Source organism: Protomyctophum bolini (genome assembly GCF_963924005.1).
Source record: "Protomyctophum bolini genome assembly, chromosome: 14".
Lineage (NCBI taxonomy): Eukaryota > Metazoa > Chordata > Actinopteri > Myctophiformes > Myctophidae > Protomyctophum > Protomyctophum bolini.
The window spans coordinates 12,039,006-12,066,650 of NC_137875.1; the positions used below are offsets into that span (position 1 = coordinate 12,039,006).

A 27,645-nucleotide genomic window follows, 5' to 3' on the forward strand; every position below is an offset into this window, starting at 1 on the left:
ACACACACACACACACACACACACACACTACTATGCTGGCGAAGAAGACACCAACCTTTTACGATGTCGATTTTATGAATATAATGTTTTAATTCTTTTGCCATTTTTAACCTGAACCAAGAGTAGCAGATCTTTGTGAGCTTGTATAGATTTTCTATTTGCGGTGGGTGATTATAAACCAGACGTACAACTTCAATTCCAACCCTTAAACCTTACTTAAAGGTAGAGTAAGTGATTTCACTTAATTCAAATATCACTTATTTTTTTGTTTTGTTGTGATAATCCTCTCTACTATAGAGTGTGCTGACCATATAAAGAGTTCCTCCCTGTCCCCAGTTAACCCCTGGGGGTCAAAAAACCTTAGGTTTCGTTTTTGACTCTCTATCCTGATTGGACGTAGGGTTAGGTCCCACAAGTGAAATCATTTACTCTACCTTTAATTAACATATATAAATGATGCCTAATAAGTCTAATTCTAAAAAATGTTTTAACCATAAATCGACCACAAAATTGTGCTTTACCATATCCTATTTCTCAAAATCTACATTTACTTATGGGGACATTTGGCACAAGTATAGTAATACACACACACACACACACACACACACACACACACACACACACACACACACACACACACACACACACACACACACACACACACACACTCCAGGCTACTCATTCCTTGTTTGTGAGTCAGTGAAAAAATAGACGTGCCTCCTCTCAATCTGTGAATCGTGTGTCCTCCTATTCGTGTATAACTCCTTCATGTATTCTTTTGAGAAATGACACTGTAGATTTCTTTGGTAGATTTACTCCCGGCCACTTCCCTTAACCGACATAGTCACCTCGCTTGATGATGTGATATGCGGGAGCTCAAAATGAAAAGCATCTGCAAAGAATGTTTGGCTCTTAGTTTGGCATGTAGCATTCCAGCATACAGTACAGTATGTGCCAACACTGCCAAGGCAAACGTTTTTATTTGCACAGATGGCCACCTGAGCAATAAAAATAAAATAAATGCATTAAGGCAAACCTTAATGCATTTAGGTTTGCCTAAATGCATTCTGTTCCGGAAAAAAACAGTGATATTTTTTTGCTTGCTTACCTCGCTAATAATCCGGTAAAAGTCGCTGATGATATTTGTGAATGAGAGGCAGGTGAGAAGTCAGAAATGAAGACTTTCATATACCGGTATGCGTCAGAACGAAAAGCGAAGCCTATGGTGGCCTTGGAGTCCAACTCAAAAATGTTAAAAGGAAAAGATTCAGAATATTCTTCTCTCGTTTGATATCATTGAAGATGCGCTAGGACGTGTACGCACGTCATTGCAACCCGTCGGTTGGATTGCTTGTGTGGTTTCCCCGTGGGAGGAGGTCAAAAGGGGGGTGAGTGTAGCACATATAACAAACTCAAGGCCCGGGGGCCAAATCAGGCCCGTGAATGAATTATCTTTGGCCCGCGGGATGATATTTAATTAGTATTAGAACTGGCCCTCTGGTATATTGCACAGACCGCCATAATACTCCAAGTCCCACAATGCACTGCGAGTGCATTGTCACGTATCGAGGGCCCGCAAGCATGCGTCTTCTCTTCACTATTGATCAGCAGTGAAAGTATATCACTTGTGGTCAACGTTCAGCTACCCCTCTCCCCAAAAATGGCCCGTGTGTTGAAACACAGTCCGGCCCTCGACTTGTACCAATTTCTTTATTTTGGCCCACTGTGTATTTGAGTTTGACATCCCTGGTGTAGTGTGGCTCAGAGCCTCAGCGTGATGGCCTCAAAAGTACAAAATCTCCCCCCGTCCATAGGGATATTCCTTTGGTCTAGTGGTTAAGATATTGGACTTTCACGTGGGAGACCATGAGTTCCAATCCCGGGCGTTACACCTACAAGCATTTACCTGACTAAATGGTTTGCTTCAGAGCCCCTCTCATTTGGCCATGGTCAAGTGGGGTAGTAAGGGCTAGGATACAGGGTGGCCTTAAGCCTAATTTAGCAATGTCCGTGTCCGTGTGTTGTTCACCTACCTATGTGACGTTAATGAGCACCAGTATATGACTATAAGTACCAGTAGGGGCGCTGTTGTGCCAGAAACAGAGAGAGGGATAGTGCTGCACTGTTGCCTGCTAATGAGAGAGAGAGAGAGAGAGAGAGAGGTCAGTTCACACGGGTGTGATTTTTACTAGTCGTATGACAAAGACATTAATCATGCTTTACTACCGTATTTGCTGCATTGAGTATTCCTGTCTCCAGTACACGTATTTTCTGAGGAGGGGACAACATTTTTGAATAGTCAAAATAGCCAATCTACATCAACACATTGTGAGCATGCAGGTTGGCAATTATTTTTATTTTTTTTATATTTTTTATCCCACAATTTTGTAACCCATTTTTCACCCCTGTGTCAATTATCTAATGTGATCCTGGGCTCTACACACCCTCCACCAACCTAGTCCCCATATATGAGGGACATGGGGAGAGCAACAGACTTGAACTCATGCTTCCCTCATGCCTGAGTGTCCAAGTTTCCCTGGTTGGACGTAGCGCGTGGAAGGAACATGTTATTCCAACCAGTTCCTTTCCCCTCCATCAGGCGCCCTGGCTCGGGCCCTATCTTGCGCTACCCCTTATCCCTAAACTAAAATAGTTGAACTAGCCGATCTACATCGACACGTAGCTTGTAGATCGGCTATTTGAACTATTTTAAAGAGTTTTTCAAAATCGTAAAGAAATGGCAAATAAGTTTAGGCATAAGGGGTAAGGGGTGGTGCAAGATAGATAGCCCTAATTCTCCCCATTCAATTCCATTCCATTCCATTCCATGCTGCTCTGGTTCAATGGCTGGTCAGGGGAACTCGGGTGGAACGGCAAGACGCGGGCATGTTAAAGCGCTGGCCGTCTGCCAGAATCCCAAGTTGGTGTTGGCTAGACCTCACTCTCGTAGTAAAAACTAACTACTAACTAGGTCTTAGTGATGCACAATGGATACCTACCTGCCCAGTAAATGCCACAGACAAAAAACAGTCAAGTCCACACTATTTATCCATAATGTTTAAATGATATATAAGGGACAACGAGGCCTTTTCGTGGAGGGGTCAGAATGAAATTTGAACCCTATAGTTCCCCTCTAAAGAGTGCATAAGTGTTCACTTACTGTATGCATGTAAAGGCAGACATAATACTGAAGATAGTTATAGGTCAACAAATCAACCTCCACATCAAGTTTATTATCATATCACAGGCTTGCAGGTGTAAAAGAGTGTCAAATAGATTTCTGTAAAAAAAGCAAAAAGCTTCCAAAATTGCATTTCAATCATCAGAAATGGGCATATGACAAAATAAACATACAGTATATCAAGGTTGTGTACTTGGGGGGGGGGGGGGGGGAAGATAGAAAAACATAATAGAAATAAGACAGGATTCCCAGAGACATATCTTGCCCTTATCCCTAAACTTATTTGCAATAGAAAAACGTTTTAAATGGTTCAAATAGCCGATCTATAAGCTCACAACATGTCGATATAGATCGGCTAGTTGAACTATTTTAAAATGTTTTTCGAGATCGTAAAAATATGGCAAATAAGACGCTTTCCTACAGTGCGTGACGCTGTTCAGGACGGGACAGAGGGTCCCCTTCCGAACCTGCCTAAGGATGGCCGGGCTCATGGCATCGGCCATCTCCCTAGTACGGCTGGGCAGGCAATATATGAGACCTTTCCAGAGATGGATAAGGTCCCTGGTGTGCCCACCAGTTGCCTGTCACGGCGAGTGACGGTATCTGCAGGCTGTGTACTCTGTGCCCTGAAGTGGTGGTCAAACAGATGTGTCCTGGTGGAGGGTGTTCCCCTGGGACAGACCCTTACCAGGAAGATCGTCACCACGGACGCCAGCATGTCGGGGTGGGGGGCCACCCACGATGGCAGGACGGCCAGAGGAGTGTGGCACGGAGCCATGAGACGTGCACACATCAACTATCTGGAGCTCCTGGCGGTCTTCCTTGCCCTGCGGCACTTCAAACCACTTATCCAGGCGTGTCACGTTCTGGTTCGAACCGACAACACCACGACAATGTGCTATATCAACAAGCAGGGAGGGCTCAAATCCCTACGCCTGCACACGTTGGCACACAGGCTCCTGACATGGTGCCACGAGCATCTGCTGTCGGTCACGGCCTGCCATGTCCCAGGACTCCTGAACACAGGAGCCGACCTGTTGTCCAGAGGTCCACTCCGCTACCACGAATGGTCACTGCACAAGGAAGTAGCAGCTCAGATATGGGCCAGGTACGGCATGCCGGTGGCGGACCTGTTCGCATCAGAAGGGAACACGAAGTGTCGGTACTTCTTCTCCCTGACAGGGTCCCCGTCTCTGGGCATGGATGCGTTGGCGCACCCTTGGCCGAGGGGCCTGCTTTACGCATTCCCTCCTCTGCCCCTGATCCCCCCCGCCCTGGCCAGGGTGAGGACTCAGGGCCTATGCATGCTACTGGTGGCCCCGGCTTGGGGGTCGGACATAGTCCCACTCGTGTACGACCAGCCCTGGCAGCTCACGCTGCGGAGGGACCTGCTCACTCAAGCGGGGCAGGAGATCTTCCATCCACGTCCACAGGACCTGGACCTCTGGGTCTGGCCCGTGAGGGGCTGAACCTGGATGACGAAGGCCTGCCCCCGAACGTCATCACAACGATTCTAGGGGCGAGAGCCCTGTCTACTAGAAAACGATACAACACGGCCTGGACCGTGTTCGAACGTTGTTGTGCGGCCAGACCTGTACGGGTTATCCCGTTTCAGGCTTCAGTGAGGCACGTTCTGACCTTCTTGCAGGAATTCCTGGACAGAGGTCTAGGCCAATCCTCAGTGAAGGTCAACCTGGCGGCCATTTCGGCGTACCACGTGGGGGTAGACGGCAAGACAGTAGGTGAGAACCTGCTAGTCCGTCGTTTCATGGCGGGCGTTAGGCGAGCCTGTCCAGTTTCCAGATCTCTGGTCCTGTCCTGGGACCTGACTCTGGTACTGGATGCCCTTTCACAGGGCCCCTTCGAGCCACTGGGGACAGTGGACTTGAAGCTCCTCACACTAAAGACTGCTCTGCTGGTCGCCTTGACGACTGCAAAGCGAGCCAGCGACATTATACATGCGCTTTCGGTCAACCCGAGCTGCATGAGATTCAGCGGGAACGACTCTAGAGTCTCTATTAGGCCGAGCCTCGCGTTCTTGCCTAAGAATTTCCCCTCTGGCTGCGCCCCGGTCGATCTGATGGCATTTCACCCGCCACCTTTCTCCTCTGTGGAGGATAGGCGGTTGAATTGCCTATGCCCGGTCAGAGCGCTGAGACTCTATGTGGACAGAACTGCTCCTTTCAGGAATGGGGATCAACTGTTCGTGTCATGGGGTTCCCAAAGTAGGGGAAAACCAATAACGAAGGTAAGACTTTCACAATGGATTGTGGAAGCCATTCGTTTGGCATGCGCTGAGAGAGGAGTGGAGCCCCCAGGGGGCTTGAGGGCTCACTCTTCTAGGGGTATGTCTGCATCCTGGACGCTCGCTAAGGGTGTCCCCACTCAGGATGCCTGTACAGCGGCGAGCTGGTCGTCCCCTTTGACCTTCGCCACGTACTATAACTTGGATGTGGTGCCGTCTGCAATGGCTCATGCCGTTTTAGACGTCGCTTCCAGGTAAGAGGTGGCTTGGGTTGGCCGTCACAGGTAAAAAGCCTGTGACGTTGGTTGGGACTTGTTCAACTGGTAGGTAGCTATACTATACTAGTTTATATTTCCCCATAGGGCGATTCACTGAGTGAAGGAGTTTATAATAACTATAGGTTACTTTAGTAACCCCAGTTATTAAAACGACTGAGCGAGGTGAATCGCCCGAAAGACTACCCTTCTGACTTAGCTAAGCAGAAGCCAATCTGGTTAACATGGAATGACCCGTGTGGCATGATGGGTACGCTATCACGCCATGGGTGGGTAGAAGTCCCGATCAATGAAATTGTTTGTGAAGTATATGGTTTAAGTGTGTTCGTGCCAGAGATGGCACTCCCCATAGGGCGATTCACCTCTCTCAGTCGTTTTAATAACTGGAGTTACTAAAGTAACCTATAGTTATCACAGAATAGCTTGCATAACCTTCTGAAGTGGCACCAACCGGCCCCAGATCGCTCTTGTCGTTGTCTGCGTACGTGCAGTTTGCCAGACACACACACACACACACACACACACACACACGTCACACACACACACACTGTTGCCATGACAAGTGCCATTAGGCACACCAGCAGTTCTCTACTTATATTGTAGTTCATACATTCCCCTGCCCTTGATAAAAATCTCACGTCTATATGTGTGTGTGTGTGTGTGTGTGTGTGTGTGTGTGTGTGTGTGTGTGTGTGTGTGTGTGTGTGTGTGTGTGTGTGTGTGTGTGTGTGTGTGTGTGTGCACGTGTGCGTGCACGTGTGCGTGCACGTGTGCGTGCACGCATGTTTCTAGAAATAGGACACAGATGTGACGACTGTGGCAGAGTAACGTCATCCCATTCCGTGAACGGTTAACCTATCTATGTATCGGTGCATCAACTTGGCAAGTTGGCATGATCAAAATCATTCAAAAACTACGTAGTAAATGACACGTAAACTGAAGAATATACCTTAAAGGGACACTTCACCCTTTTTGCAAAAAAATATATGTTAATGACGTTTAGAAGCTTTAGAACACTTTCCTGGGGGTCTTTATGTGTGTAATATGTGGTTTTAGATATTTTAGATTGTAGCAGTGAGCCTGTTGTCTCTGATGTCATGGACACTGGGCTCACTTCCTTCCTGGACTACATGTTGTCTCAGTAAGACAGCTCTCCCCCCTTTCCACAAGGAGGAGCAGTGCACCAAAGAATTATGGGAATTGTAGTCCAGGAAGGTAGTGAGACCAGTGTCCATGACATCAGAGACAACAGGCTCACTGCTACAATCTAAAATATCTAAAACCACATATTACACACATAAATACCCCCAGGAAAGTGATCTAAAGCTTCTAAACGTCATTAACATATATTTTTTTGCAAAAAGGGTGAAGTGTCCCTTTAAGTCAAGTCAAATTCCATTATAGCCCAATATCACAATACATGTCCCAAAAGGCTGTAATACAAACAGGTAGATAAATAACCTTTAATAGACATAACGGTTGCTGATTAGGAAACAGAACATAAGAATGCTGGCCAAGTAAAATGCCAAGCAGCTATGTTTATATCATGGGAAATCATGATTTATTTATTTTTGTTTTTTTTGCCTCTGCAATGTATTAGAACCATGGTTGAAGGGGGGTTGTGTGTGTGTGTGTGTGTGTGTGTGTGTGTGTGTGTGTGCACGCACGCAAAATATTTGTCATCAGTCTGCCACACACAAAATGAACCCTCATTATTTGACTGTATAAGCCGGTGTAGGCTACAATACAAGATGGAATATAAGACCATTGTAATTATTATTCTTTTTTTGGGCTTGGGCGGGGCTGTGCCCAGCTGAGAGATAGCGTGTGCACCCATATGACCACCCACGCAGATAGAAGAGGAATGATGTCTGTGTCGGTTTAGCTGTGGAGACAAAGAAAGGCAACGGGCCTCGCCATTCCCATAGATACTTGAAATGTGTTAGAAGTCATATGAACTCTCAAGGATCGTCCTTCAGGTTTCTTTTTTATCAGAAGGGGAAATTCCATCTTTGTACGATAAGATAGCCTACTTAACTCGTGTGCGTATATTCACTGTTTATGTTCCCGTCCCCGCCTTTTTCAAGTTTAATGGTAATAAAACTGGCTTGGCATTAATTTGTGAGATGTCTGTCATTTAAACAAACATCTTTCTTTTGCATGCAACCAGCCCAGCAGGTGCTGTTTGTTCTGATAGATAATTGCAGGTTAGACCTTTTTTCTTTTTATTCTTCTTTTTTTTTAAACAGGTAATTGAAATAATTAAGTTTTATTTTATTTTCTTAGATATGAGAGACTGCATGGATTCTGAGGAGCTGTGATCATATAATTAGAAACAATGTTTTGATTTCTGGATGTTTTGGAAGGTAATAAAATGCAACAGGCCTACAAACAGTGTTGCGTGTGAGCATCTGGCACCCTGCCAGGTGAGGCAACCTGCAACGAGCTCGACGTTACTTGCATAAGAAGAAAAGTAGGCTACAGTGTGTTTTGATTTGTGTGTGTGTGTGTGTGTGTGTGTGTGTGTGTGTGTGTGTGTGTGTGTGTGTGTGTGTGTGTGGTCCATGCAGTGTGATCATAATGGCAATGAGCCACCTTTCACATCCAATTAGGCTACTGCATGGTTCTACGCAAACAGTCATATATAGACTAAGTTTCCTGTTCATCTCGATCGGTGCTATTCTGAGAATAGTATTGGTATGACATGTAGGTGTGCCACTAGAAGAATACAATTGACAAGCAAAGGAATAGATGCACCTGTTGGAAAATATTACATGGCATTTGCATTCTTCCTTCATGCACGTCATGTCCATGTTGTGGAAAAACTACTAATTACACAAAATTTGAGTCTATTTAACTTTTCTTGAACAGGGCAATATAATTTAAAAGAAAAAGAAAAAACAAGAGAGAAAAGAAAGAAAATAAAACATTTGTGTCATCCTGGATGGAAGGATAAGTGAATGATTACCCCTACTAAGGACGGTTGAGGTACATCCACTTAGTTGAACCTCTGGCGCTCTCTACTGGAGAAATGTAACAAGCAATTCAATTCAATTTCAATGACAAGGAGTGGACTGGTATAGTAATTAAGTGCAGAACAAAGGAGCAGATGGAAGAAATGTTAGGGGATAACGGAATACGAGGGCGCCAGTGTTAAATGTTTCAGGTTAGGAGAAAAACCAAAGAAAAGGGGAGTGATTAGTGGGGTCCCCCTATCAATATAGTGAGGCATTCCTCCACAGTGACGGCGTGTGTGAAGCCAGGAGGATGAAACGGAGCAGAGAGGGGAGAAAGGAGGACAGCAATTCAATTTGTTTGTCCTTTGAAGGAGAGTTGCCGGAGAGAGTATATGTGGACTACCGAGGCTGTCAAGAGACTGGAGGTGGAGGAACGAGCGGCGGCAGAGCAAAAGGAACCAGTGGAGATGAGGAATGGAGATGAGAGGACCATGTGCATGGACAAAAGGAGTTTCCTGGCTTACAAAGCAAGTCCGAAAGGATTAAAATGGTGCTTGACGCAGCTAGGAGGTTTTTGAAGGTGGAAGACATCAGTGCTGAAGAGCTGGACAGTACCTTAAGAGAGGTGTTCGCACCAACTCAGCCAAATGTGGCGTAACAGAAGAGAAATGATGGTAAAGGGATAATGTGGGTGGGCACTGTGAATATTCCTCACTGAGGAGAACACCAAAGGAGATCATATAATCCCAACCTGTGGAGGTCAGCAAAGTGCCGGAAGGCATCCAGTCTGCCGGAAGTCACAGGAAGAAGAAGAAGAAGTTGTTGTCAGCCCGACAGCCTGGCGGACACAGTTGGTGGTAAGTTGTAATACTGTAACAGTAATGTAGTGAGTTCTCTCTCCACCTCACCTCAGCCATGAGTTAAACCACATGTAACAGTAATGTAGTGAGTTCTCTCTCCACCTCACCTCAGCCATGAGTTAAACCACATGTAACAGTAATGTAGTGAGTTCTCTCTCCACCTCACCTCAGCCATGAGTTAAACCACATGTAACAGTAATGTAGTGAGTTCTCTCTCCACCTCACCTCAGCCATGAGTTAAACCACATGTAACAATAATGTAGTGTGTTCTCTCTCCACCTCACCTCAGCCATGAGTTAAACCACATGTAACAGTAATGTAGTGAGTTCTCTCTCCACCTCACCTCAGCCATGGCTGACAACATCCTGGATGCTGCCAGCCAGAGAGAATCACCACAGGCTGCCAAGAGGATGCGAGAGGACACTGACCATGTGAGTGACTGTTTTCAAGCATCATTACCAGATCAGCAACATGACTCACAGATTGACAGTAGGTTATTTGTCTGATTATGAACGTCCCTCTGGATGTTGTTGTTGTTGTCGTTGCATTCAGGAGGACGGCACCAGTGTACCTCCATCCTCCCTGAAGGCTGAGGTGTTTGTGGACCCCCACCATCCCAACCAGCTGTTAGAGGGTCTCAACAGGCTGCGTCTCAACAGTGTATTTTGTGATGTTATTCTGGTCTGTGAGGGACAGGAGGTCCCCTGCCATCGTGCTGTACTGGCCTCCTTCAGCCCTTACTTTGAGGTAAATGCACACGTGAGCGTCGCAGTCCCACCCCCGACGACAGGCCCGGAAGAGAATTCCCCGTTCATTTTCCCCATAGAGTTTTTATTTATAGACGTTTTCGCCGCGGACAAAGCCAACTGTTGTTGTGACAAATCATGACAATAAACACAATGTTTTGGTCCGATCAAATAATGAGAGAGAAGAAAAAAAAAGGCAGGGTACAACACTTCTTCTTCTTACTAATTATTTGATCAGCCCAATACATTGTGTTTATTGTCATGATTTGTCACAACAAGAGTTAGCTTTGTCCGTGGCGTAAATAAATAAATAAATAAATATATTTTTAAAACTTTATGGGGACAATAAACAGGGAATCCTCTTCCGGAGCTCTCGTCATCATGAAAGGGAGGCGGGACTGCAACGCTCTATTGAGCTGCTGCTGTTAAGGCAATGACATTTAACGTTTGCCTTGGCTTTCACATGAACCGTTACCAAATATCACTCTACTTCTACACCAAATTAATTAATCAATTAACAATGTAAATAAGAAAGAAATTATGGACACTCCCAAGCCAACCGTTCTCCTTTCCAACGTGCACAGGCCATGTTTACGTGTGGTATGAGGGAGTCCACACAGGACAGAGTGACCATCAGTGGACTGGAACCTCAGATGATTGGTTTGCTGGTGAACTACGCCTACACGTCTAAGGTGTCCATCTCTACTGATGTACAGGTACTGTATTTTATTATTATCATAAACATCAGACATTGTCTCCATATAGTCCTACATAACATCAAGCTAATGTGTTCATTTGTTCCAGGCTCTGCTGGCGGCATCAGACCTGTTGGAAGTCACGTCTGTGCGAGAGGCCTGCTGTGAATACATGAAGCGTCACTTGGACGTAAATAACTGTGTGGAGTTTTACTGCAGTGCCGACGACCACTCCTGTGGAATGTTGAAGAAACACAGCTTGGATCACATTCTGGAATACTTCAGGGTCATCTACCAGAAGGTCAGTGGTTGGGTAGCGTGATATTGGTCCGACCTCCCGTTAGATCGACCATTACTAACCCTAACTCTAACCTAAACATAACCGCAAGCACGGGAGCAACACCTCTCTCACCAACCTTAATCCGGTCGTTTTAATGCATCACTCACCAACCTTAATCCGGTCGTTTTAATGCATCCCTCACCAACCTTAATCCGGTCGTTTTAACGGACCCCTCACCAACCTTAATCCGGGTGTTTTAACAATTGAACCTTATGGCAGCCCCCCAGTGGTTGAGGGTCATACATTTGGGTTGTTTTATTACCATTACTCAACTTCCCACCATTACAACTGACCCAGACCTGGGTAGAAACATTCAATCAGTCACAGTGATTAGATATATGTATATTACCATTAACCACAGTCGTATGTCTATTTCACTAAACAAACCATCTTTCACCAGTGAAAATTTTGGGAACCGTGTCTTCATCTATCAGGTAATTGTGGGGTTTTTTCTACCAATAGGAGGAGTTTCTCTCTCTCTCCGTGGAAAGGCTGACGGAGGTTCTCTCCAGTGACCATCTGAATGTTCCCAAGGAGGACATGGTGTTTGAGGCTGCCATGCTGTGGTTAGACAAGAGTCCTACCCACAGACAGAGCTTTGGACAGGTCAGTCATTTAGACAAGAGTCCTACCCACAGACAGAGCTTTGGACAGGTCAGTCATTTAGACAAGAGTCCTACCCACAGACAGAGCTTTGGACAGGTCAGTCATTTAAACAACAGACAGAGCTTTGGACAGGTCAGTCATTTCTTATTCTCACGCCTTGTAAGACAATCGGAGGTCTCTGTTTATCGACATGTCAGAGGTCTTCTAAATGTAAGGCAGTTGCTAGAGTCCCTTTGCAAATACATGCTTTGGCATCTGCTGTATGTACTGTACTGTACTGTACTGTACTGTACTGTACTGTACTGTACTGTACTGTACTGTACTGTACTGTACTGTACTGTACTGTACTGTATACTGGTGTGGGACTGGCTGGTAAATGGTGCATTTATATAGCACGCTCATCCAAAGCACTTTAACACAGATTGTGCATTACATTCACCCATTCACACACACACACACACACACACACACACACACACACACACACACACACACACACACACACATTCATATACCTTTACATAGATTGTGCATTAAAGGTAGAGTAAGTGATTTCACTCAAAAAACCGTAGGTTTCGTTTTTGGCTGTGGGACCTAAGCCTTCGTCCAATCAGGATAGAGAGTCAAAAACGAAACCTAAGGTTTTTTACCCCCAGGGGTTAACTGGGGACAGGGAGGAACTCCTTATATGGTCAGCACACTCTATAGTAGAGAGGATTATCACAACAAAACAAAGAAATAAGTGATATTTGAATTAAGTGAAATCACTTACTCTACCTTTAATACATTCACCCATTCACACACACACACACACACACACACACACACACACACACACACACACATTCACACACGCATTCATACACTGATGGTGGAGGAAATCAAGAAGCAGCAACCTGCACATTGGGATAAATTGGGGGTTCTTATAGCTTCTTGCTAACTCTGGGGGAGCCCAGGATGGAACTGGGAACCCCCCACTCTACCACAGAGACCACTGCTGCTGTCATGTTGTTCCAGTTGGACCAGTACTAATACTTGGTGTTCTGTGTGTTCTTTAAGGTGTTGGAGCACATCCGTCTGCTCCTACCTCCACACTGTGGTGGAGAGTCTGGAGGTGGTGAAAGAACTGCCGGGCTGTCAGAGGTTCATCTCTGAGGCCAAGGGGGAGCAGCCATACTCTAACTCAGCACGCCCACGCAGTAACACCGGTAGGTGACGAGCTGAAAGTGGACATCTATCCAAAAGGCCAGCATGCCCGACCTGTCTGTGAGATATGTGGGTCTCTTTTCATGAAATAAACTCTTGCATGTACTCCTGTACACCTGCTCCTTCTCCCCCACTGGATGCAGTGATCGTGGCAGTGGGAGAAAAGATGTACCAAAGGAACACCGTCGACTCTTTGGCGATCTTCGATCCCCTGACAGAAGAGTGGAGGACAGTTGGAGACTTGCCCATGAAAAGCGAAAGGCATGCCATGGTCGCCTCAGGTGAGAAGAAAAACTCTATTATTGGACTCGGGTCCATACACAAAGTACAAACGAATAGACATAAAAGAGACATGACGGGCAAGAAAAAGTCATTAAAAGGATGTAAAATAAAAAAATAGTACACAACTTTTAACCCATTCTGGGCGGGAACCCCTTTTTGGGTTCTGTACAGAGCATGTGAGCGGAGCGGGAGCGGAGCGAGGGGATTTTTACGTGAGCGCGGAGCGGGTTTTTAAATGGGTCAGATTGACTTCCGGAGCGAGAACTGTCCTCCGCTCCGAGCCGCTGCGAGCCGCTCAGTGCACACGGCACTGTGCAAGCTTGGCTAGCAGTTTACATCAATCATTGCCTCTCAAGCAGGCCCGGCACCACGGGGGGGTAAAGGGGATGTTTGCGCCCTTAAATCAACCTCTTTGCCTTTGTGCCCCCTCAAAAATCTCAATGCCCTCTCAGTTATTTCATCCTGGCGCCGGGCCTGCTCTCAGACTCGAGCCCAGCCCCATATGCGTAATCTGCTTCACGGACTGTCCATGAGAATAGACATACAAATCATCAATGCACCGCTCATGGCGTGTCGACAGTTTACATATCTGTTGTTTTGGATTTGGACACATGACGATGGGCTACAACAGAGCATGTGAGCGCGAGCGGAGCGGGTGGATTTTGAAGTGAGCGAGTGGAGCGAGCGTAGAGCGGCGCGGGGGGAGATGAACGTGAGTGCGGAGCGAGCGTAACAAAAGCCGTCGAGAGCGGAATTATCGGCCACTCCGCTCCGCTCACATGCTCTGGTTCTGTACAGTATGTACAGTATTAAAAAATGTGATGCTGCTAAATAAATAGAAAACTGGGTTAATCCACAGGTATTTAAAACACCCCGAACGCCTGGGATTCTTTAATCCGCAATCCATTAAATCATAGCGCCCAGCGATTTATAGCAGCGGAGCACATTCAGCGACGGACCGGATGTTATCCCGGATGTGGCTGAAGTAGCTAGATAACCAAAACACTCTCCATGCGAACGACAACAACTGGAGGTATGATTAATTCTAACGCGACTAGCGACGGGACCGCGATCGGCCGTCTGACACATAATTGTTCTTTTCTTAGAATTGGACGGAATGATTTAGATGAAGAGTTATTAACGTTTTAACATTTTCGATCTCGTCGGGCTAATATAAGCGCCCAGCAGCTTATATTATAACACTGGAACTATTTTGATGAATTTCTGTGAATTTCTTCAGCGATATATATATATGAAGACATTTCAAGTTGTGTATGCATATTAAACTATGTATTTCTTTTAAAACAATGAAAGCTTACGTCATTGTTTTAATTCTGCTCCTCTCCCACCATATAGGCTCTACTCTGTATCTGGCTGGAGGGGACAGGCGGGGTCGTATTCGTCCTAGTGGTAAAAGTAGTGAGATGTGGCGCTTCGATGCTCGGAACGAAACATGGCTGAAGATGGCTTCCACGAAAGAGGAACACACTGACTTCAGTAAGCTGTCAAACTATTCTCATTTATCCCCGTTTTCCCTGCCAAGAATATTTAACCAAAAAAGCCCAGACTGCCATAATTTACATCGATGTATGTTTACTCAGGTTTAAGTAGTCACAGAATATTCATCTTCACTACTATCACTATCACTACTATCACTATCACTACTATCGCACACCGAGACATTCGTTTGTGAAAATAGTCGGTTTGAAAAACAAAGTTAGAAGGTGCTGAAGCCATTTTAATTTCAAGGACCCCCAAATTAAATGTATATTAATTAGCCTATAGGGTGACAGGGCCCTAGGGTGACAGGGTCCTAGGCCATTTCATTATGATTTTCATCTCTGCACTGGGACCCCATGTTACAGACATGTTTACAATATTTTACAACAGTAGCTACTTATATTTTGTTATTTAAAGCTGTGATTATTTATTTAAGAAGCACTGTTCTGTACCAATGTTTAAGCTAAAATAATGATGACCGGGGACTTAAAAATCATTGTTTTAATTGATGGCCTTCATGCCCTGGCACTTGGCCTTGTGTCCTCAAAAAGTTGACCAAGTGGCCTTGCCCCTAAAATGATGAAATAAAAATGAGTTTCACGAGCACATGGCTGTCACATGTGTTTCTGGGTTGATCATACGAGCACATGGCTGTCACATGTGTTTCTGGGTTGATCATAGATTAAATAAATAAAAATGAGTTTCACGAGCACATGGCTGTCACATGTGTTTCTGGGTTGATCATACGAGCACATGGCTGTCACATGTGTTTCTGGGTTGATCATAGATATCCGCCCTCTAGCAGCGCTGCCCAAAAGGTAGATCGCGATCTACCAGAAAGGCTGTGCAGGTAGATCACATTTAAATATAAAACAAATTAATTAAGGCGACTTGATTGATGCGTGTTTGTGTATGTGGTAGAATTACAAATTAAATACAAAACCTAACCTATTCCATTTCTCCCCCTTCTATTTCCCATTCCAAGCGCATTTGTCTTATATGTAACACCACCTCTGCTATTCCAAAGACCCCTCAAGTACATATTTAAACAATTTTCAGTGATAGTATAATTTATTTTCCCCGGTGGGTAGATCTTGTTCAGCTGGTCATTTTGAAAGTAGCTCTCAAGTCAAAAAGGTGTGGGCACCCAGTCTAGTGGAAACACTGACTGGACGTCATTTACGACCCTGGCAGGATTATCCATTGAAATAAATTGACCCTAGCCTCGACGACCATGCATGTCCAACACGTGTAGCCTTCTAACAATTATGTTGTATCTTTTTTCCACAGGCCTGGTGATGCTGGATGGATATATATTTGAAGTGGGGGGGTGGGGTTGGGCGCAAGAACGGTTTCATCATTTTTGAGGATTTGAAAAAAATGAAAAAAACGATGGGTTATAGCCCATGTTTTTTGAAATTTTGAAAAAAAAAGTTAGCCTCGTTTCTCATCATTTTGAACCGTGGGCTATAGCCCATATCGTACGGCATACTATAGGCTAACTTTTTTTTTCAAAATTTCAAAAAACATGGGCTATAACCCATCGTTTTTGTCATTTCGTAATTTTTTTCAAATCTTTAAAAATGATGAAAAACGGCGCGCTATAGTATGCCGTACGATATGGGCTATAGCCCATGGTCCAAAATGATGAGAAACGAGGCAAACTTTTTTTTTCAAAATTTCAAAAAACATGGGCTATAACCTTTCGTTTTTGTCATTTCGTCATTTTTTTCAAATCTTCAAAAATGATGAAAAACGGCGCGCTATAGTATGCCGTACGATATGGGCTATAGCCCATGGTCCAAAATGATGAGAAACGAGGCTAACTTTTTTTTTCAAAATTTCAAAAAACATGGGCTATAACCCATCGTTTTTGTCATTTCGTAATTTTTTTCAAATCTTTAAAAATGATGAAAAACGGCTCGCTATAGTATGCCGTACGATATGGGCTATAGCCCATGGTCCAAAATGATGAGAAACGAGGCTAACTTTTTTTTTCAAAATTTCAAAAAACATGGGCTATAACCCATCGTTTTTGTCATTTCGTAATTTTTTTCAAATCTTTAAAAATGACGAAAAACGGCGCGCTATAGTATGCCGTACGATATGGGCTATAGCCCATGGTCCAAAATGATGAGAAACGAGGCTAACTTTTTTTTTCAAAATTTCAAAAAACATGGGCTATAACCCATCGTTTTTGTCATTTCGTAATTTTTTTCAAATCTTTAAAAATGACGAAAAACGGCGCGCTATAGTATGCCGTACGATATGGGCTATAGCCCATGGTCCAAAATGATGAGAAACGAGGCTAACTTTTTTTTTCAAAATTTCAAAAAACATGGGCTATAACCCATCGTTTTTGTCATTTCGTAATTTTTTTCAAATCTTTAAAAATGATGAAAAACGGCTCGCTATAGTATGCCGTACGATATGGGCTATAGCCCATGGTCCAAAATGATGAGAAACGAGGCTAACTTTTTTTTTCAAAATTTCAAAAAACATGGGCTATAACCCATCGTTTTTGTCATTTCGTAATTTTTTTCAAATCTTTAAAAATGACGAAAAACGGCGCGCTATAGTATGCCGTACGATATGGGCTATAGCCCATGGTCCAAAATGATGAGAAACGAGGCTAACTTTTTTTTTCAAAATTTCAAAAAACATGGGCTATAACCCATCGTTTTTGTCATTTCGTAATTTTTTTCAAATCTTTAAAAATGATGAAAAACGGCGCGCTATAGTATGCCGTACGATATGGGCTATAGCCCATGGTCCAAAATGATGAGAAACGAGGCTAACTTTTTTTTTCAAAATTTCAAAAAACATGGGCTATAACCCATCGTTTTTGTCATTTCGTAATTTTTTCAAATCTTTAAAAATGATGAAAAACGGCGCGCTATAGTATGCCGTACGATATGGGCTATAGCCCATGGTCCAAAATGATGAGAAACGAGGCAAACTTTTTTTTTCAAAATTTCAAAAAACATGGGCTATAACCTTTCGTTTTTGTCATTTCGTCATTTTTTTCAAATCTTCAAAAATGATGAAAAACGGCGCGCTATAGTATGCCGTACGATATGGGCTATAGCCCATGGTCCAAAATGATGAGAAACGAGGCTAACTTTTTTTTTCAAAATTTCAAAAAACATGGGCTATAACCCATCGTTTTTGTCATTTCGTAATTTTTTTCAAATCTTTAAAAATGATGAAAAACGGCTCGCTATAGTATGCCGTACGATATGGGCTATAGCCCATGGTCCAAAATGATGAGAAACGAGGCTAACTTTTTTTTTCAAAATTTCAAAAAACATGGGCTATAACCCATCGTTTTTGTCATTTCGTAATTTTTTTCAAATCTTTAAAAATGACGAAAAACGGCGCGCTATAGTATGCCGTACGATATGGGCTATAGCCCATGGTCCAAAATGATGAGAAACGAGGCTAACTTTTTTTTTCAAAATTTCAAAAAACATGGGCTATAACCCATCGTTTTTGTCATTTCGTAATTTTTTTCAAATCTTCAAAAATGATGAAAAACGGCGCGCTATAGTATGCCGTACGATATGGGCTATAGCCCATGGTCCAAAATGATGAGAAACGAGGCTAACTTTTTTTTTCAAAATTTCAAAAAACATGGGCTATAACCTTTCGTTTTTGTCATTTCGTCATTTTTTTCAAATCTTCAAAAATGATGAAAAACGGCGCGCTATAGTATGCCGTACGATATGGGCTATAGCCCATGGTCCAAAATGATGAGAAACGAGGCTAACTTTTTTTTTCAAAATTTCAAAAAACATGGGCTATAACCTTTCGTTTTTGTCATTTTGTCATTTTTTTCAAATCTTCAAAAATGATGAAAAACGGCGCGCTATAGTATGCCGTACGATATGGGCTATAGCCCATGGTCCAAAATGATGAGAAACGAGGCTAACTTTTTTTTTCAAAATTTCAAAAAACATGGGCTATAACCCATCGTTTTTGTCATTTCGTAATTTTTTTCAAATCTTTAAAAATGACGAAAAACGGCGCGCTATAGTATGCCGTACGATATGGGCTATAGCCCATGGTCCAAAATGATGAGAAACGAGGCTAACTTTTTTTTTCAAAAATTCAAAAAACATGGGCTATAACCTTTCGTTTTTGTCATTTCGTCATTTTTTTCAAATCTTCAAAAATTATGAAAAACGGCGCGCTATAGTATGCCGTACGATATGGGCTATAGCCCATGGTCCAAAATGATGAGAAACGAGGCTAACTTTTTTTTTCAAAATTTCAAAAAACATGGGCTATAACCTTTCGTTTTTGTCATTTTGTCATTTTTTTCAAATCTTCAAAAATGACGAAAAACGGCACGCTATAGTATGCCGTACGATATGGGCTATAGCCCATGGTCCAAAATGATGAGAAACGAGGCTAACTTTTTTTTCCAAAATTTCAAAAAACCTGGGCTATAACCCATCGTTTTTGTCATTTCGTAATTTTTTTCAAATCTTTAAAAATGACGAAAAACGGCGCGCTATAGTATGCCGTACGATATGGGCTATAGCCCATGGTCCAAAATGATGAGAAACGAGGCTAACTTTTTTTTTCAAAATTTCAAAAAACATGGGCTATAACCTTTCGTTTTTGTCATTTCGTCATTTTTTTCAAATCTTCAAAAATTATGAAAAACGGCGCGCTATAGTATGCCGTACGATATGGGCTATAGCCCATGGTCCAAAATGATGAGAAACGAGGCTAACTTTTTTTTTCAAAATTTCAAAAAACATGGGCTATAACCTTTCGTTTTTGTCATTTTGTCATTTTTTTCAAATCTTCAAAAATGACGAAAAACGGCACGCTATAGTATGCCGTACGATATGGGCTATAGCCCATGGTCCAAAATGATGAGAAACGAGGCTAACTTTTTTTTTCAAAATTTCAAAAAACATGGGCTATAACCCATCGTTTTTGTCATTTCGTAATTTTTTTCAAATCTTTAAAAATGACGAAAAACGGCGCGCTATAGTATGCCGTACGATATGGGCTATAGCCCATGGTCCAAAATGATGAGAAACGAGGCTAACTTTTTTTTTCAAAATTTCAAAAAACATGGGCTATAACCCATCATTTTTGTCATTTCGTAATTTTTTTCAAATCTTTAAAAATGATGAAAAACGGCGCGCTATAGTATGCCGTACGATATGGGCTATAGCCCATGGTCCAAAATGATGAGAAACGAGGCTAACTTTTTTTTTCAAAATTTCAAAAAACATGGGCTATAACCCATCGTTTTTGTCATTTCGTAATTTTTTTCAAATCTTTAAAAATGATGAAAAACGGCGCGCTATAGTATGCCGTACGATATGGGCTATAGCCCATGGTCCAAAATGATGAGAAACGAGGCTAACTTTTTTTTTCAAAATTTCAAAAAACATGGGCTATAACCTTTCGTTTTTGTCATTTCGTCATTTTTTTCAAATCTTCAAAAATGATGAAAAACGGCGCGCTATAGTATGCCGTACGATATGGGCTATAGCCCATGGTCCAAAATGATGAGAAACGAGGCAAACTTTTTTTTTCAAAATTTCAAAAAACATGGGCTATAACCTTTCGTTTTTGTCATTTCGTCATTTTTTTCAAATCTTCAAAAATGATGAAAAACGGCGCGCTATAGTATGCCGTACGATATGGGCTATAGCCCATGGTCCAAAATGATGAGAAACGAGGCTAACTTTTTTTTTCAAAATTTCAAAAAACATGGGCTATAACCTTTCGTTTTTGTCATTTCGTCATTTTTTTCAAATCTTCAAAAATGATGAAAAACGGCGCGCTATAGTATGCCGTACGATATGGGCTATAGCCCATGGTCCAAAATGATGAGAAACGAGGCTAACTTTTTTTTTCAAAATTTCAAAAAACATGGGCTATAACCTTTCGTTTTTGTCATTTTGTCATTTTTTTCAAATCTTCAAAAATGACGAAAAACGGCGCGCTATAGTATGCCGTACGATATGGGCTATAGCCCATGGTCCAAAATGATGAGAAACGAGGCTAACTTTTTTTTTCAAAATTTCAAAAAACATGGGCTATAACCCATCGTTTTTGTCATTTCGTAATTTTTTTCAAATCTTTAAAAATGATGAAAAACGGCGCGCTATAGTATGCCGTACGATATGGGCTATAGCCCATGGTCCAAAATGATGAGAAACGAGGCTAACTTTTTTTTTCAAAATTTCAAAAAACATGGGCTATAACCCATCGTTTTTGTCATTTCGTAATTTTTTTCAAATCTTTAAAAATGATGAAAAACGGCGCGCTATAGTATGCCGTACGATATGGGCTATAGCCCATGGTCCAAAATGATGAGAAACGAGGCTAACTTTTTTTCTTCAAAATTTCAAAAAACATGGGCTATAACCTTTCGTTTTTGTCAATTCGTCATTTTTTTCAAATCTTCAAAAATGATGAAAAACGGCGCGCTATAGTATGCCGTACGATATGGCCCATGGTCAATATATCTTCTATATATATATCTTCAAAAATGATGAAAAACGGCGCGCTATAGTATGCCGTACGATATGGCCCATGGTCCAAAATGATGAGAAACGAGGCTAACTTTTTTTTTCAAAATTTCAAAAAACATGGGCTATAACCTTTCGTTTTTGTCATTTCGTCATTTTTTTCAAATCTTCAAAAATGATGAAAAACGGCGCGCTATAGTATGCCGTACGATATGGGCTATAGCCCATGGTCCAAAATGATGAGAAACAAGGCTAACTTTTTTTTTCAAAATTTCAAAAAACATGGGCTATAACCTTTCGTTTTTGTCATTTCGTAATTTTTTCAAATCTTTAAAAATGATGAAAAACGGCGCGCTATAGAATGCCGTACGATATGGGCTATAGCCCATGGTCCAAAATGATGAGAAACGAGGCTAACTTTTTTTTTCAAAATTTCAAAAAACATGGGCTATAACCTTTCGTTTTTGTCATTTTGTCATTTTTTTCAAATCTTCAAAAATGATGAAAAACGGCGCGCTATAGTATGCCGTACGATATGGGCTATAGCCCATGGTCCAAAATGATGAGAAACGAGGCTAACTTTTCTTTTCAAAATTTCAAAAAACATGGGCTATAACCTTTCGTTTTTGTCATTTTTTTCAAATCTTCAAAAATGATGAAAAACGGCGCGCTATAGTATGCCGTACGATATGGGCTATAGCCCATGGTCCAAAATGATGAGAAACGAGGCTAACTTTTTTTTTCAAAATTTCAAAAAACATGGGCTATAACCCATCGTTTTTGTCATTTCGTAATTTTTTCAAATCTTTAAAAATGATGAAAAACGGCGCGCTATAGTATGCCGTACGATATGGGCTATAGCCCATGGTCCAAAATGATGAGAAACGAGGCTAACTTTTTTTTTCAAAATTTCAAAAAACATGGGCTATAACCTTTCGTTTTTGTCATTTCGTCATTTTTTTCAAATCTTCAAAAATGATGAAAAACGGCGCGCTATAGTATGCCGTACGATATGGGCTATAGCCCATGGTCCAAAATGATGAGAAACGAGGCTAACTTTTTTTTTCAAAATTTCAAAAAACATGGGCTATAACCCATCGTTTTTGTCATTTCGTAATTTTTTCAAATCTTTAAAAATGATGAAAAACGGCGCGCTATAGTATGCCGTACGATATGGGCTATAGCCCATGGTCCAAAATGATGAGAAACGAGGCTAACTTTTTTTTTCAAAATTTCAAAAAACATGGGCTATAACCTTTCGTTTTTGTCATTTCGTCATTTTTTTCAAATCTTCAAAAATGATGAAAAACGGCGCGCTATAGTATGCCGTACGATATGGGCTATAGCCCATGGTCCAAAATGATGAGAAACGAGGCTAACTTTTTTTTTCAAAATTTCAAAAAACATGGGCTATAACCTTTCGTTTTTGTCATTTCGTCATTTTTTTCAAATCTTCAAAAATGATGAAAAACGGCGCGCTATAGTATGCCGTACGATATGGGCTATAGCCCATGGTCCAAAATGATGAGAAACGAGGCTAACTTTTTTTTTCAAAATTTCAAAAAACATGGGCTATAACCCATCGTTTTTGTCATTTCGTAATTTTTTTCAAATCTTTAAAAATGATGAAAAACGGCGCGCTATAGTATGCCGTACGATATGGGCTATAGCCCATGGTCCAAAATGATGAGAAACGAGGCTAACTTTTTTTTTCAAAATTTCAAAAAACATGGGCTATAACCTTTCGTTTTTGTCATTTCGTCATTTTTTTCAAATCTTCAAAAATGATGAAAAACGGCGCGCTATAGTATGCCGTACGATATGGGCTATAGCCCATGGTCCAAAATGATGAGAAACGAGGCTAACTTTTTTTTTCAAAATTTCAAAAAACATGGGCTATAACCCATCGTTTTTGTCATTTCGTAATTTTTTTCAAATCTTTAAAAATGATGAAAAACGGCGCGCTATAGTATGCCGTACGATATGGGCTATAGCCCATGGTCCAAAATGATGAGAAACGAGGCTAACTTTTTTTTTCAAAATTTCAAAAAACATGGGCTATAACCCATCGTTTTTGTCATTTCGTAATTTTTTTCAAATCTTTAAAAATGATGAAAAACGGCGCGCTATAGTATGCCGTACGATATGGGCTATAGCCCATGGTCCAAAATGATGAGAAACGAGGCTAACTTTTCTTTTCAAAATTTCAAAAAACATGGGCTATAACCTTTCGTTTTTGTCAATTCGTCATTTTTTTCAAATCTTCAAAAATGATGAAAAACGGCGCGCTATAGTATGCCGTACGATATGGCCCATGGTCAATATATCTTCTATATATATATCTTCAAAAATGATGAAAAACGGCGCGCTATAGTATGCCGTACGATATGGCCCATGGTCCAAAATGATGAGAAACGAGGCTAACTTTTTTTTTCAAAATTTCAAAAAACATGGGCTATAACCTTTCGTTTTTGTCATTTCATCATTTTTTTCAAATCTTCAAAAATGATGAAAAACGGCGCGCTATAGTATGCCGTACGATATGGGCTATAGCCCATGGTCCAAAATGATGAGAAACAAGGCTAACTTTTTTTTTCAAAATTTCAAAAAACATGGGCTATAACCTTTCGTTTTTGTCATTTCGTAATTTTTTCAAATCTTTAAAAATGATGAAAAACGGCGCGCTATAGAATGCCGTACGATATGGGCTATAGCCCATGGTCCAAAATGATGAGAAACGAGGCTAACTTTTTTTTTCAAAATTTCAAAAAACATGGGCTATAACCTTTCGTTTTTGTCATTTTGTCATTTTTTTCAAATCTTCAAAAATGATGAAAAACGGCGCGCTATAGTATGCCGTACGATATGGGCTATAGCCCATGGTCCAAAATGATGAGAAACGAGGCTAACTTTTTTTTTCAAAATTTCAAAAAACATGGGCTATAACCTTTCGTTTTTGTCATTTCGTCATTTTTTTCAAATCTTCAAAAATGATGAAAAACGGCGCGCTATAGTATGCCGTACGATATGGGCTATAGCCCATGGTCCAAAATGATGAGAAACGAGGCTAACTTTCTTTTTCAAAATTTCAAAAAACATGGGCTATAACCTTTCGTTTTTGTCATTTTGTCATTTTTTTCAAATCTTCAAAAATGATGAAAAACGGCGCGCTATAGTATGCCGTACGATATGGGCTATAGCCCATGGTCCAAAATGATGAGAAACGAGGCTAACTTTTTTTTTCAAAATTTCAAAAAACATGGGCTATAACCTTTCGTTTTTGTCATTTCGTATTTTTTTCAAATCTTTAAAAATGATGAAAAACGGCGCGCTATAGTATGCCTTACGATATGGGCTATAGCCCATGGTCCAAAATGATGAGAAACGAGGCTAACCTTTTTTTTCAAAATTTCAAAAAACATGGGCTATAACCTTTAGTTTTTGTCATTTCGTCATTTTTTTCAAATCTTCAAAAATGATGAAAAACGGCGCGCTATAGTATGCCGTACGATATGGGCTATAGCCCATGGTCCAAAATGATGAGAAACGAGGCTAACTTTTTTTTTCAAAATTTCAAAAAACATGGGCTATAACCTTTCGTTTTTGTCATTTCGTCATTTTTTTCAAATCTTCAAAAATGATGAAAAACGGCGCGCTATAGTATGCCGTACGATATGGGCTATAGCCCATGGTCCAAAATGATGAGAAACGAGGCTAACTTTTTTTTTTCAAAATTTCAAAAAACATGGGCTATAACCTTTCGTTTTTGTCATTTTTTTCAAATCTTCAAAAATGATGAAAAACGGCGCGCTATAGTATGCCGTACGATATGGGCTATAGCCCATGGTCCAAAATGATGAGAAACGAGGCTAACTTTTTTTTTCAAAATTTCAAAAAACATGGGCTATAACCTTTCGTTTTTGTCATTTTGTCATTTTTTTCAAATCTTCAAAAATGATGAAAAACGGCGCGCTATAGTATGCCGTACGATATGGGCTATAGCCCATGGTCCAAAATGATGAGAAACGAGGCTAACTTTTTTTTCAAAATTTCAAAAAACATGGGCTATAACCTTTCGTTTTTGTCATTTTGTCATTTTTTTCAAATCTTCAAAAATGATGAAAAACGGCGCGCTATAGTATGCCGTACGATATGGGCTATAGCCCATGGTCAAAAATGATGAGAAACGAGGCTAACTTTTTTTTTCAAAATTTCAAAAAACATGGGCTATAACCTTTCGTTTTTGTCATTTTGTCATTTTTTTCAAATCTTCAAAAATGATGAAAAACGGCGCGCTATAGTATGCCGTACAATATGGGCTATAGCCCATGGTCCAAAATGATGAGAAACGAGGCTAACTTTTTTTTTCAAAATTTCAAAAAACATGGGCTATAACCTTTCGTTTTTGTCATTTTGTCATTTTTTTCAAATCTTCAAAAATGATGAAAAACGGCGCGCTATAGTATGCCGTACGATATGGGCTATAGCCCGTGGTCAAAAATGATGAGAAACGAGGCTAACTTTTTTTTCAAAATTTCAAAAAACATGGGCTATAATCTTTCGTTTTTGTCATTTCGTCATTTTTTTCAAATCTTCAAAAATGATGAAAAACGGCGCGCTATAGTATGCCGTACGATATGGGCTATAGCCCATGGTCCAAAATGATGAGAAACGAGGCTAACTTTTTTTTTCAAAATTTCAAAAAACATGGGCTATAACCTTTCGTTTTTGTCATTTCGTCATTTTTTTCAAATCTTCAAAAATGATGAAAAACGGCGCGCTATAGTATGCCGTACGATATGGGCTATAGCCCATGGTCCAAAATGATGAGAAACGAGGCTAACTTTTTTTTTCAAAATTTCAAAAACATGGGCTATAACCTTTCGTTTTTGTCATTTTGTCATTTTTTTCAAATCTTCAAAAATGATGAAAAACGGCACGCTATAGTATGCCGTACGATATGGGCTATAGCCCATGGTCCAAAATGATGAGAAACGAGGCTAACTTTTTTTTTCAAAATTTCAAAAAACATGGGCTATAACCCATCGTTTTTGTCATTTCGTAATTTTTTTCAAATCTTTAAAAATGATGAAAAACGGCGCGCTATAGTATGCCGTACGATATGGGCTATAGCCTATGGTCCAAAATGATGAGAAACGAGTCTAACTTTTTTTTTCAAAATTTCAAAAAACATGGGCTATAACCTTTCGTTTTTGTCATTTCGTCATTTTTTTCAAATCTTCAAAAATGATGAAAAACGGCGCGCTATAGTATGCCGTACGATATGGGCTATAGCCCATGGTCCAAAATGATGAGAAACGAGGCTAACCTTTTTTTTCAAAATTTCAAAAAACATGGGCTATAACCTTTCGTTTTTGTCATTTTGTCATTTTTTTCAAATCTTCAAAAATGATGAAAAACGGCGCGCTATAGTATGCCGTACGATATGGGCTATAGCCCATGGTCCAAAATGATGAGAAACGAGGCTAACTTTTTTTTCAAAATTTCAAAAAACATGGGCTATAACCTTTCGTTTTTGTCATTTTGTCATTTTTTTCAAATCTTCAAAAATGATGAAAAACGGCGCGCTATAGTATGCCGTACGATATGGGCTATAGCCCATGGTCAAAAATGATGAGAAACGAGGCTAACTTTTTTTTTCAAAATTTCAAAAAACATGGGCTATAACCTTTCGTTTTTGTCATTTTGTCATTTTTTTCAAATCTTCAAAAATGATGAAAAACGGCGCGCTATAGTATGCCGTACGATATGGGCTATAGCCCATGGTCCAAAATGATGAGAAACGAGGCTAACTTTTTTTTTCAAAATTTCAAAAAACATGGGCTATAACCTTTCGTTTTTGTCATTTTGTCATTTTTTTCAAATCTTCAAAAATGATGAAAAACGGCGCGCTATAGTATGCCGTACGATATGGGCTATAGCCCATGGTCAAAAATGATGAGAAACGAGGCTAACTTTTTTTTCAAAATTTCAAAAAACATGGGCTATAACCTTTCGTTTTTGTCATTTCGTCATTTTTTTCAAATCTTCAAAAATGATGAAAAACGGCGCGCTATAGTATGCCGTACGATATGGGCTATAGCCCATGGTCCAAAATGATGAGAAACGAGGCTAACTTTTTTTTTCAAAATTTCAAAAAACATGGGCTATAACCTTTCGTTTTTGTCATTTCGTCATTTTTTTCAAATCTTCAAAAATGATGAAAAACGGCGCGCTATAGTATGCCGT

The 27,645-nt window shown here is 41.0% G+C and overlaps 1 protein-coding gene across 1 annotated transcript; it reads left to right on the plus strand.

Moving 5' to 3' along the window:
* Nucleotides 1-9,050: 9,050 nt before the first annotated feature.
* LOC308328755 (kelch-like protein 20) lies at nt 9,051-13,060 on the plus strand (the record flags this gene model as incomplete). The annotated part of the gene is made up of 7 exons (XM_080782865.1): nt 9,051-9,189; nt 9,867-9,949; nt 10,071-10,265; nt 10,849-10,980; nt 11,069-11,260; nt 11,762-11,905; nt 12,965-13,060. 7 exons carry the CDS (start codon nt 9,051-9,053, stop codon nt 13,058-13,060), a joined length of 981 nt encoding a protein of 326 aa, XP_080638991.1.
* Between the last annotated feature and the right edge of the window lie 14,585 nt (nt 13,061-27,645).